At 41.6% G+C, this 18,242-nt stretch overlaps 1 protein-coding gene across 4 annotated transcripts in view; it reads right to left on the reverse strand.

The window, feature by feature from the left end:
• The window catches only part of GRID1 (glutamate ionotropic receptor delta type subunit 1), a 539,944-nt gene that overhangs the window by 463,473 nt on the left and 58,229 nt on the right, over positions 1 to 18,242 (reverse strand). For all 4 annotated transcript variants that reach the window (XM_040071277.2, XM_040071278.2, XM_040071276.2 and 1 more), the window contains one exon: positions 17,697 to 17,852. Coding sequence is in view for 2 of the 4 variants with exons in the window: in XM_040071276.2 (XP_039927210.1) it covers positions 17,697 to 17,852 (156 nt within the window). In the remaining 2 variants the exon portion in view is untranslated. The remainder of the gene's footprint in view (positions 1 to 17,696; positions 17,853 to 18,242) is intronic.

Here is an 18,242-nt window from a genome sequence, read left to right on the forward strand (position 1 = left end):
ATTTAGGGGTTTCTCCAAAATATTCTCATGACAAGAAACAAAAGAAATTATAGAAGGTAAGAAAAGGCAGTGGTTCTGTGTGTCTACTGACACTGTCCAAGACTGATTGGCTACCTCATTTTCAGACCAAAATATTCCTTCCCACAAGAAGAATCGGCACTGACAGCTAGGGCTTCCTTGGATTTCACTTAGGAGAATAAGCAGAGGTAACAGAAAACATCACTGTCACCAAAAATTATACATTCTGAGGCAGGAATAATTTTTTTAGTAAGAAGTCTGTAACAGAAAAGCTGCACTCTATTCAGCTTTCAAAATAGCGAAGATGAAATAAAGGAGTTTTCCAACCACTCTTTCACAGACCACACTGAATGAATTTTTTATAAACAGTTAGGGGGGTTAATTTTGTTTGCATTTTCTGTTTTACATTTTTCTCAGAAGTATGATGAAGGAGCCAAGTTGCTTACATGCCTTTTCAAAGAACTTTTGTTAGATTTTGTCACTGAAAGTTCTCAAAGAAAAATGATAGATCTCTAATCCACTATGGAATACGTTCTGTGCTACATGTAACAGCTTTTATATATTAAAAAAGTAGCTCAGAACTTGCTCTGTCTAATAACAGCAGCTCCAGTTCTGCTGTATCTCCTGACAAATTTGCTTCCAGATTCATTTCCTGAAGCTACAGTAAATTATTAAACCCAGTGTGGCGATCCAGGGTAAGCAGAGCCTTTCTCTTGGTACAGTTTAAAGATATTTTAAGATGTGATACCAAGCTTCATCTGCACGGCTGACATTAGGGCCTGGATGACCTCTGTAGGGAATTTTCTGTTGTCCTTCTCCCATTGTCCATACTTGGCTAGCTCTTCCTCATTTCTTACCAATGGCTGGCCACGAGCTTGGAAAATCACCTGATATCAAATCTTCAAACAGACTCTCCTTGAAAGACCTAGATACTCATAACCCCATATCTCTGAACTCCACAGATCAGACCCTTTAAAGCTTCCTTTTAGAAATTATTTGTCAATGACTAGTAAAACAGGCAATAAATTTTTAAAGCTATGTTATCTATAACTTTTACAGTAAGACTTAATACCTACTTCAGTTACCATAAAAAGTGTTGTAACAGATGTTTTGGGTTTAATGAAGACAGTCAAGGGATTTATTGCCTATTTCTTGTAGAGGTGACTGAGCAATTTTCAACAAATAACTTCCCCCTCAACAGTGCCTTTACTGCGTGCCTATATTGAACAGCACATATCAGACTGCAGTTCTTTCTCTCAGAATGAACCACTTCAAGTCCTTACAGGTCAGTCAAGCCTGCTGAGGTTCGTGACTCAGGTGGAAGCAGTTAGTGCTGGGACAGAGCCCTGGCTGTCTTCAGCCAGCACAACTGGGCACACTGCCACCTGTGAGATGATCACTTGTGCCTGAGTTAAAGGGGTGGGACTTCGGGAACACTTAGCACTGTTTCAACTTCATTCATGGTGCAGCTCTGTCTTTGGAATTATTTTCCCATTACCTTCACCTTTCAGAATTAGAGACACAATTCCCACACAGCCAAAGTTGAAGAATAATTAAGAAGAATTTTGATGCCACAAGAACTCTGGTCAAGGCCATCTACTTCTGCCACAGGAAATAAATACGAACGGACAAACCCCAGGTGAAGTCCCAGTGTGCACTAAAGTGAGCAGATCTATTATTCCTGATGTCAGTTGGGAGAAAATGGAAAATAGGAGGGGTGCTTCTACCCTGGCCCCAGCAACAGCTGCCTTTCCCAAATCCCATCCCTTCCCACGGGGCAGTGGCCATTGCTGGAAGCCTCACAGAGCAGCAGTTCATTCCTAGAACTAAAGCGGATGCTACACTTGCAGTCCTTTGTCCCAGATCTGTCTTTGCCATCGCCTTGGGCCATCCTGCCTTTAACTCCAAACACGTTACAGGAGTGCAGGATCTGCCTGTGGAGGGAGCGAGTGTCACGCCTCAGAAATACCTGCAAAAGACTTGGAGTGACTGCAATAAGCAACAAACCAGTTGAGCTGTTCTCTTGTGTAAGATGCACACTCCCCGAGGCTGAAGAGCCAAGCTAACCTGGAAAGAAAGAAGGAATGCACCCCAAAGGAGACTCCCATGACTGAGTCAAGCTGTCTACAGACAGGGCAGAAGTAACCCCAGGACTGGTTCATGCTCACTGTGCTCACACTCTCCTGCTCACAGATCAGGTCTAAACATACACGGGCCTGGAAAGCCCTTTTGTGCACAAATTCTGGCCTGCTTGTAAAAGGTAACAGTGATTTGCACTATTTAGGAACTGAGAGTTGCCATGAGGTTATGTGTGGTCTAAAACCTGAGCTCTAACGTGGCTGAGGATCAAGCCAGGCAAACGTTCATATGATCATTGATGGTTATAGAGTTATGCTTTCAAATCTCTGTGAACAAAAAGACAGCAAGTTGTGGGTCTCAGACTAAACTTCCATGAACTGAAGAAAGCTGAAGAAACATCTAATAAACTTAATAAATGAGAGCAGTAAAACACTATCAGACACAGTGATTTACTTATCCTTCTGAAAACAGTTAAGCTCATCAAACTAGTGACAGAAATAATTCTTTCTGTTTTGTATTTTAAGCAAATGGTCTGAGTTTTTACAAAAGCATCAAACAGCTACTGCTTGTTATCAATGGCAACAAATATAATCAACTTCAAATGTTCACATGCAAGACACAGAGGGAAGAACTTCCAAGGTATTTGGTGCGATCATTCCAAACGAGGCAGATGGGGAGGAACACGCAGCTCCTATGATTCAGTGAGTCAGTGACAATAGAGACTGTGATATTAAGAATACTCAGCAACATCGTTGTACAAGAAAGGTCCCATTGTAGCACCCTGCATTAACAGCAGCAAACCCTGAGAGTTTTCCAGGCCTTGTCAGCCCCGACTGCTTTGATGAATGATATAAACAGAAGATGAAAAAATCACTCACTAGTTTACAAGCACTGAACTGCAGCTATTAAAGAATTCTAGTCTACATTATGACAGAGCAACAGTCATGCTTAGCAAACAGGCCAATATCTGAGCTTATGGTTGTCAGACATCCTGAATTCTTGTCTTCATTTTATATTTCTCAGGCTTATACCTTCAAAGACAGAGGGTTCTCCTCCTTCACATTGTATTTCCCTAAAGAAACAAGCCTGGCAACCTCAAGGGGGTTGCTCCTCTGCTTGTCAGCAGAGGCTTATCGTTCAACAACGCCAGTCAATTTTCCTAGTCTTTGTAGTCAGCTAACGATAAGAGATATCCTCAGTATCACAATAGATAGATAGATAGATAGATAGATAGATAGATAGAGAGATAGATAGATAGATAAATAAATAAATAAATATTAACAGATAAGGAAAATAAACAGAAGCATAGAGTTAGTAATGATGAGCAAACTGTCATTTTATGGTCAGACTCAATAAACTTAAAGGTCTTTTCCAGCCTAAATCCTTCTACAATTCTGTACTTACGCTCCATGCCAGGGAGGCAAAGCTGGAAAGATCATTGCCATCGCTGATTGCAATTCTCTGCAATCACAGGAAAATATAATAAACGAGTCAGTAATACACGGGCCTTGGGAACACCAAGGATTATTTCCTAAATCTTCCACAACTGGTTTCAACCTGTGGGTCACAGATCAATCTAGGCAATTAAAAAAAAAGCCCTAAAAACCAAGCAAGTTTCAGTAGATTTACAGAATCAATGTACTCAGAAACTTCTCCAGAGAAGTAGAAAATGCTTGGAAGCAACTGGCCTACAGTCGGGCCAAAGTCTACAGCAAGAAGCCAAAGGCCAGAACCACAACACAACTCAAGAGCAGAGCAGATGAAATTCAGGCTGTTGTACTGACCCCCAACAAATTCAAGAAACATTCTATGCCAAATAGTGCAGAAAACCCTGAGAAATGGATCACAACCAACAGAGCACAGACAGTGAAAATGAAGTAGGTAGCAGTTCCCCACTTATCTCACCAAGGAGAAAAATTTCTTTACAAGTCCACATCTTGTTTAACCCACCTCTGATTTAAGCATGTGCTGCGGACTGGTAACAGAATTAAGCAAGAGGTGCACCAGGCTAATTTACCAGGTATCTCATCACTTCCTCTGGTACTCTGGTGATCAAAGGATGCCAGCAGTGAGAAGGCAGGGAAAGAAAATAAGGAACGAAGCTAAAGACTACCAAGCACCTGAAGCTATCTTTCAAGAGGAAGATCCCTTTTTGCGCCCCCCTTGTGTCTGGAGCAGGCATGAACGATATATCTGATAACAGTTCATGAGCACCGGGAAGAGGAACTCCAATCCCAAGGACACACACAGAGGTCACAAAGTTCTGTCTTCCTTACAGATCAGAGCTTGGAAAATATATTGAGATTCCCACTTCTCCTCACCTGACTATTTTCATTCACCAGCAACCAGAGTTGGAGTTAAAATTCCACAATTTAAAACTTAATCCAGGATCAGCATCCAGAAAATCAATTGACCTTTCTCTGTATCAAGATAACTAATAGTCTCAACAAGTTTACTTTCCACATAAATACTTTTCTCTATACAAAAAGAGATAAAATTAGAATCCTGTAAAATCTCATCAAAAAGAGAATATAATTATAGGGAGAATGGCATAATCCGTTTTTAAGCCAATATATCCATCTTGAGACAACCATCAATATACTTTAGAACGTTTCAAGAAATTTTATGAGCATTTAGGAAGGAAAAAGAATGCCTTGAGGCCAGGCCTGTCAGCAAATATTTCCCACCATTAACTTAAACCTCAGTATTATTTCAGATGACTGCACTGTAGGCACAATTTTCTAAAGCAGTGTGAACACCACTACATTGCTGGCCAGATGCTTCCAACATGAACCGTTATTTGCAAATATGGATACAAAAGTAATTCATAATCTTTTGAAAGTTCACAGACACACTTCATATTAACAATCTCTCATGAAGAAACTCACAGAACTTTGTAAAATTAGAATTTATGATACCAAGATCAAACTATATCTTCATTTGTCTCTCTCTACAGTTTCATAAAGAAAATGGCTTTGTAATACCTGTTTAGAAAGCTTTCTGACCAAAAGCTAACAAAAAAAATCTCTTTTTTTAATATATGTGACATCACTAGGAATATTTTATTTTTAATTGCCAAGTTTACATATATACTGACCTTTTTGGACAAGCAATGTCATTTTCCCTCACACGTCTATTTGAGCTTTGGCCCAGCTTCCTCAGATAGTTTCCATCTTATCACCACTATCATAAGTTTTTCTTCAGCTCTCAAGCAACTTATTAACATTGTAATAACATGCTAAATCTTGAAAATATCTATTAAAATTCTCAGCTTCAAAGTGCATCTGCCAAAGGCCCTAGGATATATGACTATTTCCCAGCTAATGTGATAATCTGACAAGATATTTGCAAATTATACATTCAAAGTAGCCCTGAAGAGATGGAGACATGACAGAACTTTCTAAATCTATATATTTATTTGTATTTCCGAAGTCTGGTTCACCTCACCAACAAAGTAGGGGACAGATTTAAGTGGGAAACATCTGAGAGCCTCCAATTTGCCTTAGGGCACTTCTCAGGGGCACCAGAGCCAGCAGAGACTTTCCAACTGTTGCTGTGCTGTCCTGCACTCAGAGAAGCTCCTTCTATTTCTTCTCCAACCTCAGAAAGAGCAATTTTACCTTATTAGTTCCCCTAATTGTCCCAGAAAGTGAACAGAGCAACCCAGGCTAACACCTTTTTCTGCCTGTCCCCTGATCCTCTCGTGACTGAGTTCAAGTTGAATTTTGCCAGGTAAAGTGTTGTGTGTACGTAAGATACATATTTTTCTCCGGGGCCTTGTTCAGTAGTTCTCTGGGCTCCTGTGCTGCATTTCACAGTGTATGAATTTTACAGTTAATTTACACTCCATGCACAGGTTTTGTACAGAAGTAAACTACACCCCTGGGCAATTTAGCAATGCTATTTCTGGAAGAAAAATAAATAAATAAATAAACAAACAACAACCAAAAAACCTTCCCACATTGTAAGTCTGTCACAAGTTACAGACTGTAAGCTTTCCTCCCCTGCAAGCCCAAAAGAATGCATCATTTTACAGCACATTTTCTATTTTCACAAACACAAGAAATCTAAGAGTTTGCTTCCCTATTAATTACCCCATGTCACAGCTTATTAATTTATTCTTCTGTTAAAATATATTTCAGAACCAAAACACGACACGCATCCTGCTCCAAGCCTTCCTCTTACAGCATCCTTTAGGTGTGCCACTTTCACTGACTCAGTGCAACCACCCACAACTTCTCAAGGCAAGACACGAGACTCCAGATTCCAAACACTCTCCCTTCAGGCCACCAAAATAAAGACCAGTTATGAGCATCACCAAAATCTGGTTTAGAGCCCCAGTGCCACCATGAATGAAAACACAAACACCTTGAAATTATGACAATGCATACTCTGCCTCAAGTTCACAGAAGTCTTGGGAAGACCCAACTACCATTTTTTGACCCACTTACTATTTTAGCCTGAATATATTTAACTACTAGCATTGCCAGAATGCCCTATAGCAAATACATCTGACCAATGCTGTAATTTCTTTATTATACACCTGATATTTTGCCATTCTTTAGAGCTATAGAGATGCCCTGAAGAAGCAGCTCTGGCTTCTCGTCCCTGTGTGCTCCCCATTTCTTTATAATGGCAGTGATAGACAGCTTTAAAGGTTAACATCTAAAAAAAAATTTTTAAAGAGAGGAAGATTACCCTTGATATCAGTGAAAGCAGGATGAGAGAATTAATTCTGTAATGCAAGGCTCACTGCAGCAGGTAACAAAGAGGAAGCAACACAAAACTTGAAGGTTTCACCTGTTGGTCACTGAAAGGCACTAAGTCTTCCAGAGACACTTTTCATTTCCATAATGCAATTCCACTTCTTGTATTGGAAATGAAATAGACAAAACCTCAGTTTTGTCATGTAGATATAGTAAGCATTTACAAACCTTAGAATATACTCTGACAAAGCATCTGTGTACTGCTGCCAACAGATGTCATCACGATGATTAAAATGCAGTGGGAATAAAATAATCCAGTAAATCATGAAAAGCGTGTTCATAAAATTTATTGCATTGAACAGTGGCAGGGAAGAAGGAAGTATGGGGGGAACACCATACTGCCAAACAAGGGAAGACAGGTAAAAAAAGACATCAGAATTTGAAGAGAAAATTTACATTTACAAACATCACCAGAAGGTAGAATGATGGACCTGCAGTTCATACAAAATGGGGCATGGCTAGAAGTGATGAGGTGGCTCTGGAAAGTGCAAACACAGATAGGAAAGTCTCCTCAGCTAGATGCTTTTGAGAAACTGGAGTTTTAGTTAAGAACCCCAGGCACAAAGATACCAGCTACAACTCTACAGTCCCTGACTTGGCAATAAAACACTAAGAACAAACCAAATGGACCAAATGGATAACAGAGAAAAACGCTTCCTGAGAAATATATTGGGTTACTGAAAAAAAGTCTACTCCAAGACCTTATTTAAATGCCTTTTGAGAAGTAGGCTTGCAGATTTGATTCTAAAAGAATCAGATATCACTAATTACATTGCCCAGATGACTCTCAGTTTCATCGGATGTTACATTGTATTTCAAAACAGAAGTGTAAAAGCAAAACGGACACATTATGGTCACAAAACCGTAAACTGCCCTCAACACATAACAAAGCATTAAACCTTTAGAAAGAGGGTTTTTTAAAGGAGGAAAAAAAAAGCTAGGTAGTGCTGGAACATGAGATGCCTTTTCATGTGGACTACACAATGCTTTAACCCAGATACGGGCACACACCAAGCTGTCCTGGACACGTGGCTTTCTACAAGCTGAGGTTTGTCAACCTCACCTTCTGCTACACCGTCTATTTCCCCATCTCATCCTGCGAGCAAAAATTCCTTTTCTCCTCTTGCAAAGTGAAATACCTTGCACGGGCCGATTATTTGCAACATGATTACGGGTCTAAGATGTGGCACTCCTGCCTTCTCCAGCCTCTTCAAAAACCAGAGCCCTACTGCGCAAACACCTCACTCAGACCAGAGGAGGAACAAGCTTTTTCTATTTCTGTTTGGGTCACTAAGTCCTACCTATATCAAAAACACTGTTACTTCCACAGTAACTGAAGAACTTCAGGACAAAAGCAAGCTGAAAGGAAAGAAAAGAAAAAGGAAGTTCCAGTTTAAAAAAAAAAAACCAAAACCAAACTTAAAGCAGATAATTGGGTTGCTCTCTTTTATTTTTTGTGCACTTCAACATCCTAGCCCTCTCTGGTTTGACCCTTGCAGACATCACATCCTAAGTTCCTTCTCACTAAACTTCTCAGATAACTTTTCTCATTCCAAAAAGATTTTCAAGTAGGATAGAAAATAGGCAAATCATTAGTCTTTTCAATTAAAATGCAGCTAACATTTCACACATGACAATGCTCAACTTACACCAGAGTTTACTTTGGCGTTCTGAAACATTTTTTAAATCTATGTTAAATTAAGTTTAAATAAACTGTTTTAAGATAAAGGATTTGCAAACGCACAAGGACACTGAGAGGATCTATCTCCTGTAAGCCAACTCATCCTTCCACCTTCACAAGTTTTACCTTTATTTCGGAGCAGAGAGGTTAAGAAGACAAACGGCTATGGGAATGCTCTAGATCATTACACAGTTCCTCTACTGAAAGTATTATCAAGCAGCAAATAATGGGTGTTTCCTAAATATCACGTAATGGTGTAAAGTAGGGTCATTAACCCACTGACAAAGACAATTCTCATTAACTTTACAAACATTCAGTTCTGTGGAAAATCCTTTTATTCAATTTCTAAATAAGAACGAACCAGATTGTCAATCAGATTTTGAGGACATTGAAAGTATTCCATCAGCAACATTACTAGTTAAAATCTCTAAGACTCAGATAAGTAAATTAAAAAGCAGAGGATTAAATGACTAGACTGAGGAATAGGATACTTAATGACTCCCTGGCCCCACTGGGAGTTCTTGGTTTGAGATTCATGTGTTTATATGAGAGAAATTAATTTCTTATATATGATTCTGTTGGCTATATGGGGGAGAAATTTTCTTACTGTCCTTTTACTCCCTCTATGAAAGGTTGCTAAGGGAATAGTTCTCAGTAAGGTCAAGCAGCAGAAACCCTGCTGTGTGTTTTAATGCAGCCAAACAACACTTGAAATTAATGCCTCTTGGTTCTTTCTACCTTTAAGGGCTGGCTGCTAGTGCTTTCCAGTATTCTTACTGCATAACTGAATATGTAATAGGCAGAAGGGAGAAAATGGACAGGCACAACAGGGCCAGAATGAAGGAACTTCACAAAAGCTGTGCTAGTGCAGACAGCCACTTCCTGATAAAACAAACCTTTTAGGCTAGAAAAAGCACTCCAAATCCACAAACCTGAACCCTTCTTCAAACACAGCAATCAAGTCTCCAAATTATAATTAAATGCAAGCTATTAGGAAAAACATAAAAGAAAACCTTTCAACATGGTTCTCATTTCAGATATTTATTGCCTTAAAGTTATGTAAATGAAAAAAAATGGCATATTAGCATATGATTATTATCTGCCTTTGAAATTATTACAGATCTACATATGACATAAAACGAGTATCTCAAAATGTTGTATACTACTTAACAATCTCACTTCCATTTTCTTGACAGGATTCTTAACATGAAAAGAGCTACACTAAGGATCAGTATCAGCTGCTCCCTTTCCTCAGTGAAGAGTGAAATGGAAGTACAGGATGACACCGAGGATTTCGACCTCAGAGACAACAAAGTTCTGCGTAAGGAAGTCTGCAGGACTCGTATGTGCCCTGCGCATAAAACGTGTCATTCCTCAGACTGAAACCTGACCACTTTCAACAGGTTTCCAAGTGGAAAGGACCCACAGCATTCCTGTAAGAAAAATCACCACGAGTACTGTTACACCAAAATCAAAGTGTAAAAATGTGAAATTGAACATGTAAACAATTTTTCAAAATCATCGACTCAAATAGCTGTAAATTATGGGACAATCTCTTGCCAAGAAAAAAAAAGAAAGAGCTCTGTGGATCAATTTCATTCTAGCAGGGTGCTTTCAGAAAAACTCAGACATTTGGAGGTTAAAAAAAAAAAAGTTACATTTCCTACAGTTACAAGACTCACACAGCAGCATGATTCCAACAATCTAAGTAATTTTTTTTTTTTTTTTTTTCCTGAGGGACAAATTGAAAAAACACCTCTAAGCACAAGATGACAGAGACAAATAAAGACACAGCAGGAACTCCCCTCAGAGGAAATTTATTATGAATAAAAGTATGAGAAACATTTTGATTTTTGCCTAAAAAAAAAATACTTTGGCTGCTCTGAAATGACAAAAAATTAAATCTGAAGTAACTGTTTCAGCTACAGTCTTGGTGTGCTGGACTCTTACAGTCAGGCACTATTATAGCTGTATAACTTGGCTTTGAGGCTTTGTTTTGTTTTCCTTCCAGTAAACAACTGTGGTAAGCCACAAACAGTTTTAATAAACATGATGACATCCCCTCTGTTCAAAGAACATGCTGTTTTAACAACTTTCACTGTATGGCTTAACCTCAGCACGATAAATCATGCAAAAATATTAAATTCATCTCATTCAGCAAGTATAAAGATGTACTTTAAAGTGTAATACTTAGATAGTCAATCCCCTAATCATCTGTAGCTGGAAGATTCTGAGCACAGAAAGACTCAAGGCATATTCCCTACTGGACACATTACAGTAAGTCGAGCAATTAAATTACTTGTACAGGGTATACGGGCACGCATGTATATCCAGATTGTATTTCACAGTTCAGGATCCTGTTCTGGAGCCTCAGCTCAGATCAAGCTGAGGAGGTTCTGTGTACTCATTTCACTTTTACAGATCCTCCTCCACATTAATGACTGAGAACAGCTGCCACAGACAAAGCAAGCACTCAGAAAATTATTTTCTCAAAAAAAATAAGTAAGAGAAACACAAAGAAAATCTTTAACCCTGAAACACGTTCCCTTACATTTTTATGAACACTGCTTAGTTCTTATCTTTTGGGATAATTTCTAGCATACCAGTTAATGATGTAGCATATTTTCCATAATGAAACCCCAGAATAAGAAACCCAACTGCAGCTCCCTGGTAAATGAGCAGGATCAGCAGCAGGATCAGTGGGAAAGACCATTACATACTGAAAAAGCACTGTAGCCTAACTGCAGCTAATTTTCTGTATGAGACCTCTAAAATAGATGGGTCACCCACAGCTATCATGGAAATAAAACTATTAGCAAGTCTGCAATTATAAGGAAGAAGAAATGCACTTAACCTGTTATGCAGGTAGAGGAAGTTAAAAAAAAAACAAAAAAACCCCCCACCACTTTCAAACTGAACAAGTCTTTTAACTGCAGAGCATGAAAATAATAAGGCATACCCCGTCATCCTACAGCTAGCAGGGACTGAGATGCCCCTCGTGGGCTCCTCTCCACCCAGCTGGGGCAGGACCATGTGCTCCGATCAGGTCCCATCCTCACTGCTGGTGTTTGCACACAAAGCCTCTGGCTCCCTTGGGATGCTCAGCTGTGACACATCCTCATTCCCCGGAGCACCTGCAGCACCTGCTGTGTGACACTGTGTCACACCAAGCTCTGGGCAGCCCAGCCCCAGCCTGAACTGATGGGAGCCCCTGCAAAGGCAGAGCACGTGGCTGGAGTGCAACTAACCCCAGTACAGCCTGTAAAAACACCCAAACTGTGCCAGGGATGTGCTGGAGCGGGACTGCCCCCAAAAGTACCAAATATTCTGCACCTGCAGTCAAACTGTGACCAGAACCGAACAGCTGATGGCAACCAAGACCAGCAAGAGGGATGAACCAACAAAACAAAAGGAGATATAGGTATTGGCCCATAGTCTGTGGCCTGCCCTCATCCTCAGCACCAAAGGGACTCCCTCATGGGCAATCGACTCCTTTCCTTCCTACTGCACATCCCTGCTTTCAACATAACAAAAACACAAGAATATGAGGAGATGGACATTTCAATTTGCTGTTCTCTTTAGCTCTGCAAACACTCTTGTTTATAATACACCAAGACATACAACTGTAGAGCATAAAAACACAAGCACAATGGGATGACAGAATCACAGATGTCTTCACTGTGGCAGTCCTCAACAAGTCGTGGTCTGATCTCAGAGGGCCCAAGGAGGTAAAACTGTTAAACCTGAATTATTCTCCCACTGAGCAACAGCTTTTAAATGCAGAGAACCAGTAAAAAAAATATGTAGTTACACAGCAAGGCCTCTCTGACCACAGGTGGGAACCCCTACCTACACTTTCTGTGTAGGCTTTTAAAAACTCTTGAAAGTTGATTATTAAACGTAGGAAAAAAAGTATGTAACAGTATGTGCTTTCCAGAGAGTTAAGAGTGCACCTGTCAAAACTTCCAAACAAGACCCTGCACCCCAATGAAATCAGTGTGAAATCTGTGTTCAATCATGGAAGAAGACCAGATAAAGGTAAAGGTACTTGACAGTGGAAGACTCAAAACACTGGAGAAAAACTGACAGCACATCGATATAAACCAATCCTTTGCAATTCCGGTGGATGAGATTCTTTTCTAATGCTTTACTTTAAAAATCTAGGTACAGCCTACAGGTTCTACCTATGCACCCAGTTCCCCAAGCCAGTGCAGTCAAATCAATAAAGCCCTGTTTCTTGGACTTATTTTTTTTTAACAAATAAAAAAAGAAAAACAAAAACAAACCAAAAACCAACCAACTAATTTGTACATGCAAAGTTCCACGAATAAATGCAAATAGCAATGGAACCGCTGAGTCTGAGACCTCCCCAAGTCTGTATTTCATCTTATTTGACCAGCTTACATCTTCTCAACAAATAAAACTGTAGAAAGCAACTATGGCCGTAACATTAAATATATGTGCTGAGACGAGATCTATTAGGAGCCATGTGCTGATCTATTGTGCCTGAGATCCAGTGACGTGATGTGTGGGAATGGTTCAAAGCCGTGCCACGGCGGGTTTAGACTGGACATGAGGAAGCATTTCCTTACTGCAAGGGTGTCAGACACTGGAGCTGCCTTTCTAGAGAGGGGCTTGATGCCACAAGCCTGTCAGGGCTTGAGGCATTTGGACACTGCTCTTAACAACATGCTTGAACTTTTGGTCAGCCCTGAATTATTCAGGCAGCTGGACTAGATATTGTTGTAGGTCACTTCCAACTGAAACAGTCTATTCCGTCTATTCTATTTCATGTCAAGTACATATCATTACCAAGTGCTACAGACTATAACAGATCACATTCACTCAATGGTATACAGCACAGACACCCAAAAACTCAGCTCTGAGTTGCTCTGAAACCACAGAAATGTGTATGAGACTTATAATAAACCCATTTATGGAACACCATTCTTGCTCTCAAGTCACATTCTGATTTTCCAAATTTGTTCTGGTTTCTAGAACTGACAGCATTTTAACATCAACAAGCACACATACAAGGCCTCCCAAATTAGAAACAATTCATTTGAAATTGCTATGCAGAGAGAACAGCAAGTTTCAGCTCCAGGAAAGCTCCACAGATGTGTAAGCATCACCCAGTGAGAAAAAGGGGTTTAAAATTTAGCAGTTTGTGAGTAAAAGTCTCCTTTGGATCCCTTCTCCTAAGGGCACTACAAACCAAGTCTCAGATGTCTCGTGTCCCAGTTTTGACCCACAGCTAACTATGTCCCCTTTGAAAGCAACACTTTAAAAACTTACAGGCTGGTTTTGTGTGGGTGTTTTTAGCTTAAACATGCCATCACATTCCAAACCTCTCCGTAAAACTGTTTGCCACCTGCACATCACACACGCAGTCCCTTCTGACCACCAATGACAGGCTCAGAAAACTCAGCTTGAACCAAAAGCTTAAAAGTTTCTCATAGCTTTGAGCTTATTTGAATCCTTGAATCACAAAAAGGTTACCACTTTAACTAGTTTAAATATCCACCACACACAAACAAGCTCACACTGCAACCACTTAACTGAAACTGAGCACATAACTCTTTTGGAAGAGAGAATCTAGTTTAACTTCACGTTTGTGGTTTATTTCTCTAAATCATATGAAAAGAACAATGATTCCCCATGTATATTTCCTCCTATAACAGTCAGTGAGAAAACAATTCTTCCCTCAAGTAATCGCCACATGCCTAAAAGCAATATCCCACAAAATGCAACGACTGCTTGCAAGGGCAGACAAAACAGGCCTGTTTTATACACGAGGGTCTGTTCATTCTTAACTGTTTCATCCCTTGCCACTGGAATTCCCTTTATCCATCTGCCACACTTTGCTATAGAATGAGTTTGATGGGACCAAAACAATCTCCTTACTTATTGGCACAACAGGATCTTGTTTATGCAATATACATTGTAATGAAAGACAAACAAGGAAACAAAATTTATACTTTTTGTTAACTGCAGTTCTCTGGCACCTGACACAACCGTTAACATGAGTGTCCACCAAGTCTTTGATGAAAAAGCACCTCTGAATTTTATTTACTGATTTCAGTCACTAGAGACTATCACTATAGTTCCCTTACCTCATTATAGCAAAGCCCCTAGAGGTTTTTTTTTATTTTTCCCCAAAATCTAGCAGTACTTCTCAGCACATCCCCACACTGAAAACTACTCTGTATCAAAAGCAAGGTATCTTCTGTTTGGCCTTTAGTTCTGTGAATGCATTGCTTCTCCAAGAAAACCCTGCTGGTACTACTACTCTTCTGGTTTTCCTACCCATGCAGATGTTCTCTAACTGCACAGTAAATGCCAGGACAAACACGTGCAAGAACTATCCATATCAGTAATTAAAGTTTTGTCGTTGTGTAACAGACATTGTTACGTGGAACGATGACTTTCTGTAATTCTAACAGCACAATACCATTGAAATGAAGGTCCCTCTTTGAAGCTCTTTTAAAAGGACTTAAGGATAATTTACAGTGTCATCTTATAAGACTGTGCAAAAGACATGTCAAATAAAAACAGTATTTGTGATTGGTTTGCTTGCGTGAACTGTTCTGGTGGTGATATCACAATGGTCTATTTTTATTCCAAATTGGGTTTTACCTGTAAAAAAAGTTCCATCCCTGTGAAACTAAGGCTTGCAACATTGATTTCCACAGCACAGCTTGGGAAGATGCCGCAGAAGAATAATGTGGATGTCAGGGCATTTTATATAGTGGCAGCAAGATTCTGTGAGCAGTCTGGGCAGCAGATTTGCTCCAGGTTGTTCTGACTTCTACATGCAATGTTTTACCAAAATGAGCAGGACACCCATACAGTGAGATACAATGAGATTTTGAATAGTCAGAACACCAAGTAACACTGGGCAATGTGACACTGCTCAGTGAGAACAGAACAGCAACTTGTACCTCCCATGGATTATTCTGTCCACATGGGTGACAGTTTCAAAGGTAGGAAATTAAATCTTAAATTTAAAAAAAGAGCAGACCTGAACCAACAAAGCAAGCCAGGAAATTGAGCAAAGCCAGACATTCTTTTCTTAGGCCTCCCATTGCGGCAAGTTCTTACTTGCAGAAAGGATCATTCCACAGCCCTCCCAAAAGAAGACACCTTGATGTGCCTTAGCGAAGCAGCGATAGAGAACAAGCTCTTTTCGGAATTATGAAGAATTGTTAACCACTTCCTTAATTCTCCAGCATGGTATCAGTTCATCAAAGAGCAATTTGAACTGCAATGGGCAGTGACAGAGCATCTTGGAAGGGACATGAATGAGCTCTGAAGGAGCATCTTGGAAGGGAAAGTAGAAAACATCTTTTTTTACCTATATCCAGGTAGCACAAAGCTCCTGTACCAAAATGGCTGAAAATCTGACCAGGCTCTTTTCTGTGGATGCAGCATAGAATTTCAATAGAGAGAATATACTTTCATAGTTAAATGAAAATAAATTCATAAATTTCATAAATGCATACCCATATCATAAATGCGTCCCAATCTTCATAATGCAACCCCATAAATGCAACCCCAGTCTTTGAAATTAGCAAATAACTCAGTTTAAAAGAAGGATTCTCCACTAGGTCATGCTTTCCTGCTTTCAACAAAACTGAGCAAAGGGACCCCATCCAGGAGACTGCCAGCTCAGATTGCTGGGCTTTAGAAATGGTTTCATAGTTTTACTTCTGAGAGGAGACATTGTTGAAAGCCATTGTTCAGCCAGCCAACTACTGTCACTTCCATGAATATGAATAAGCTCCAATATAGGACACTGAGTTTTTGCAAATGTAAGAAGATTCAATTGTTCAGTTATTCTTTGCCAATAAATCAACCCACCAGTATTTAGAGATTTTTGTTTTCCTCTGGTGTCTGAATATGTGGGCGGAATTTTGTTTTCAAATCCCCTTCTTCCCATTTTCATAAAGATTTTATTTCGTATCACCTTGCTAAGTTTTCAGAGCAACTGAAGGACTCCTACTGCCAACGGGATGAGGCCCTAGAAAATATATATACTGCTGCTTCTCCTGATAATATTAACTAGCACCTACTCCGAGGAAAAGAGAGAACGGAAGAAATTGTTCAGAGTTCATGAAAATTAACACTCAGTATAATTTTGTAGCCGTAATTTGCATGTACACAACTTAGACATAAATACATATGGATTAATGCAAATTTTCATACTGGGAAGGATTTGCTGTGCTCTGTAAAACTAAGGGTAAGGCTGGTGATGAATCATTTTTTTTAAATATTCTAGTCTGGATATATAAATAGCTCTCTGTTTCTAGAATAATTACTACTGAAAAACACAGCTTCTTAAATAACCCAGGCCATAATTAACCTTCACTTCATTAAATCACAAATAATATCTTTTTTAAGTCTTATTTGTAAAGGCAAGCTGATTAATTTAAACGTTTCCCTTTTGAAAAAAAAAAAAAAAAAAAAAAAAAAAAAAAAAAAAAATCTAATTGGAATGATTTACCAGCGTAGCTACTTTTCAGATCCTGCAAACTCTGGGCAGGCTTTCAGCCGGCTCCCTCAGCCCCTGCCCGGCCCCCCGAGGGAGCTCCACGCTCACGCTGCCGCCCCGGCCCTGCCTCCCTGGACGCTGGGGGAGATGCGCCCGTTTGTGCCCGCGCCTTCGGCGGCCGCTCCCGCCCGAGCCGAGCCCCCCGCCCGAGCCGAGCCCCCCGCCCGTCCCCTGGGTGCCGCATCCCGCGGGCGGGACCCTTCGCCTGCCCCGTCCCGCCGCGTCCACGCCCGCCGGCGGCACGGGGGCAGCGGTGGGCCCGTCGGCCGGTCTGCCCTTCGCACTGGCGCAGCCAGGAGCGCCGCGAACCCCCCGTGCCCTGGCCCGTCCCTCCGCGGCGCGGCTGCCGCCCCGGACCCGGCTGCCCTGCGCGCACGGCCGGGCTGGGCACGGCGCCGCCGCAGCACCGCGCCGTCCCTCCCCTTTCCTTGTAAGACAGCGCCAACCTCCGACCGAAGAAAAGTTTCCAGCCGAGCGCCAGGACAGGTCCGGGCTGCCTCCGGCGCCCCCTCCCCGCCGATGGGACGGGTCGATCCTCCCTCCGGCAGTCCCGTCCACGTACCCGACCCCCCGCGCCGTGGGTGCCGCCCGAGGCGCTCACCTTCTTGCACCGCATGGAAGGGGTTGTTGGCCTCTATGAGCTTGATGGAGTAAGTGATTTTCTCGCTCTGGAGGATGTCGTCATTGAGGTTCAGATCCGATACCGCCTGCTTGAACACCTCGTCGTCCTTGGCAGCATTGCCTTCGAAAATGGCACCTGAGGGGAAGAAGGCGGCAGAGAGTGAGGAGGGCTCGGCCCGCTCGCCCCCCGCGGCGGGACCCCCGCTCCGCTCGGGGCCGTGCGGGGCTCACGCCGGTCGCACGGCACCGGGCGCGGCAGCCCCGGGCACCTGTGGGGCCGGGACACAGGCGCGGGCAGCCTCGTCCTGGGCACGGGGTAGCGCAGCATTCCTCCCGGCCGCTTCTGCTCCACCGGCATTTACCCTGAACCAAAGGCACGGCGGGGTGATGGACGTGCTTCGCCCGGGACGGGAAAGGGAGCGGGCTTGGAAACTCCACCAACTTTTTGCTCGCCGCTCGCCTCTCCCTGGGATGCTGCTTTTCGGGCCGCGGTTTTATTGAGGCTTACAAGCACAAACGTGAAGCT

The sequence above is a fragment of the Hirundo rustica genome, chromosome 8, assembly GCF_015227805.2.
Source record: "Hirundo rustica isolate bHirRus1 chromosome 8, bHirRus1.pri.v3, whole genome shotgun sequence".
In the NCBI taxonomy this organism is placed as follows: domain Eukaryota; kingdom Metazoa; phylum Chordata; class Aves; order Passeriformes; family Hirundinidae; genus Hirundo; species Hirundo rustica.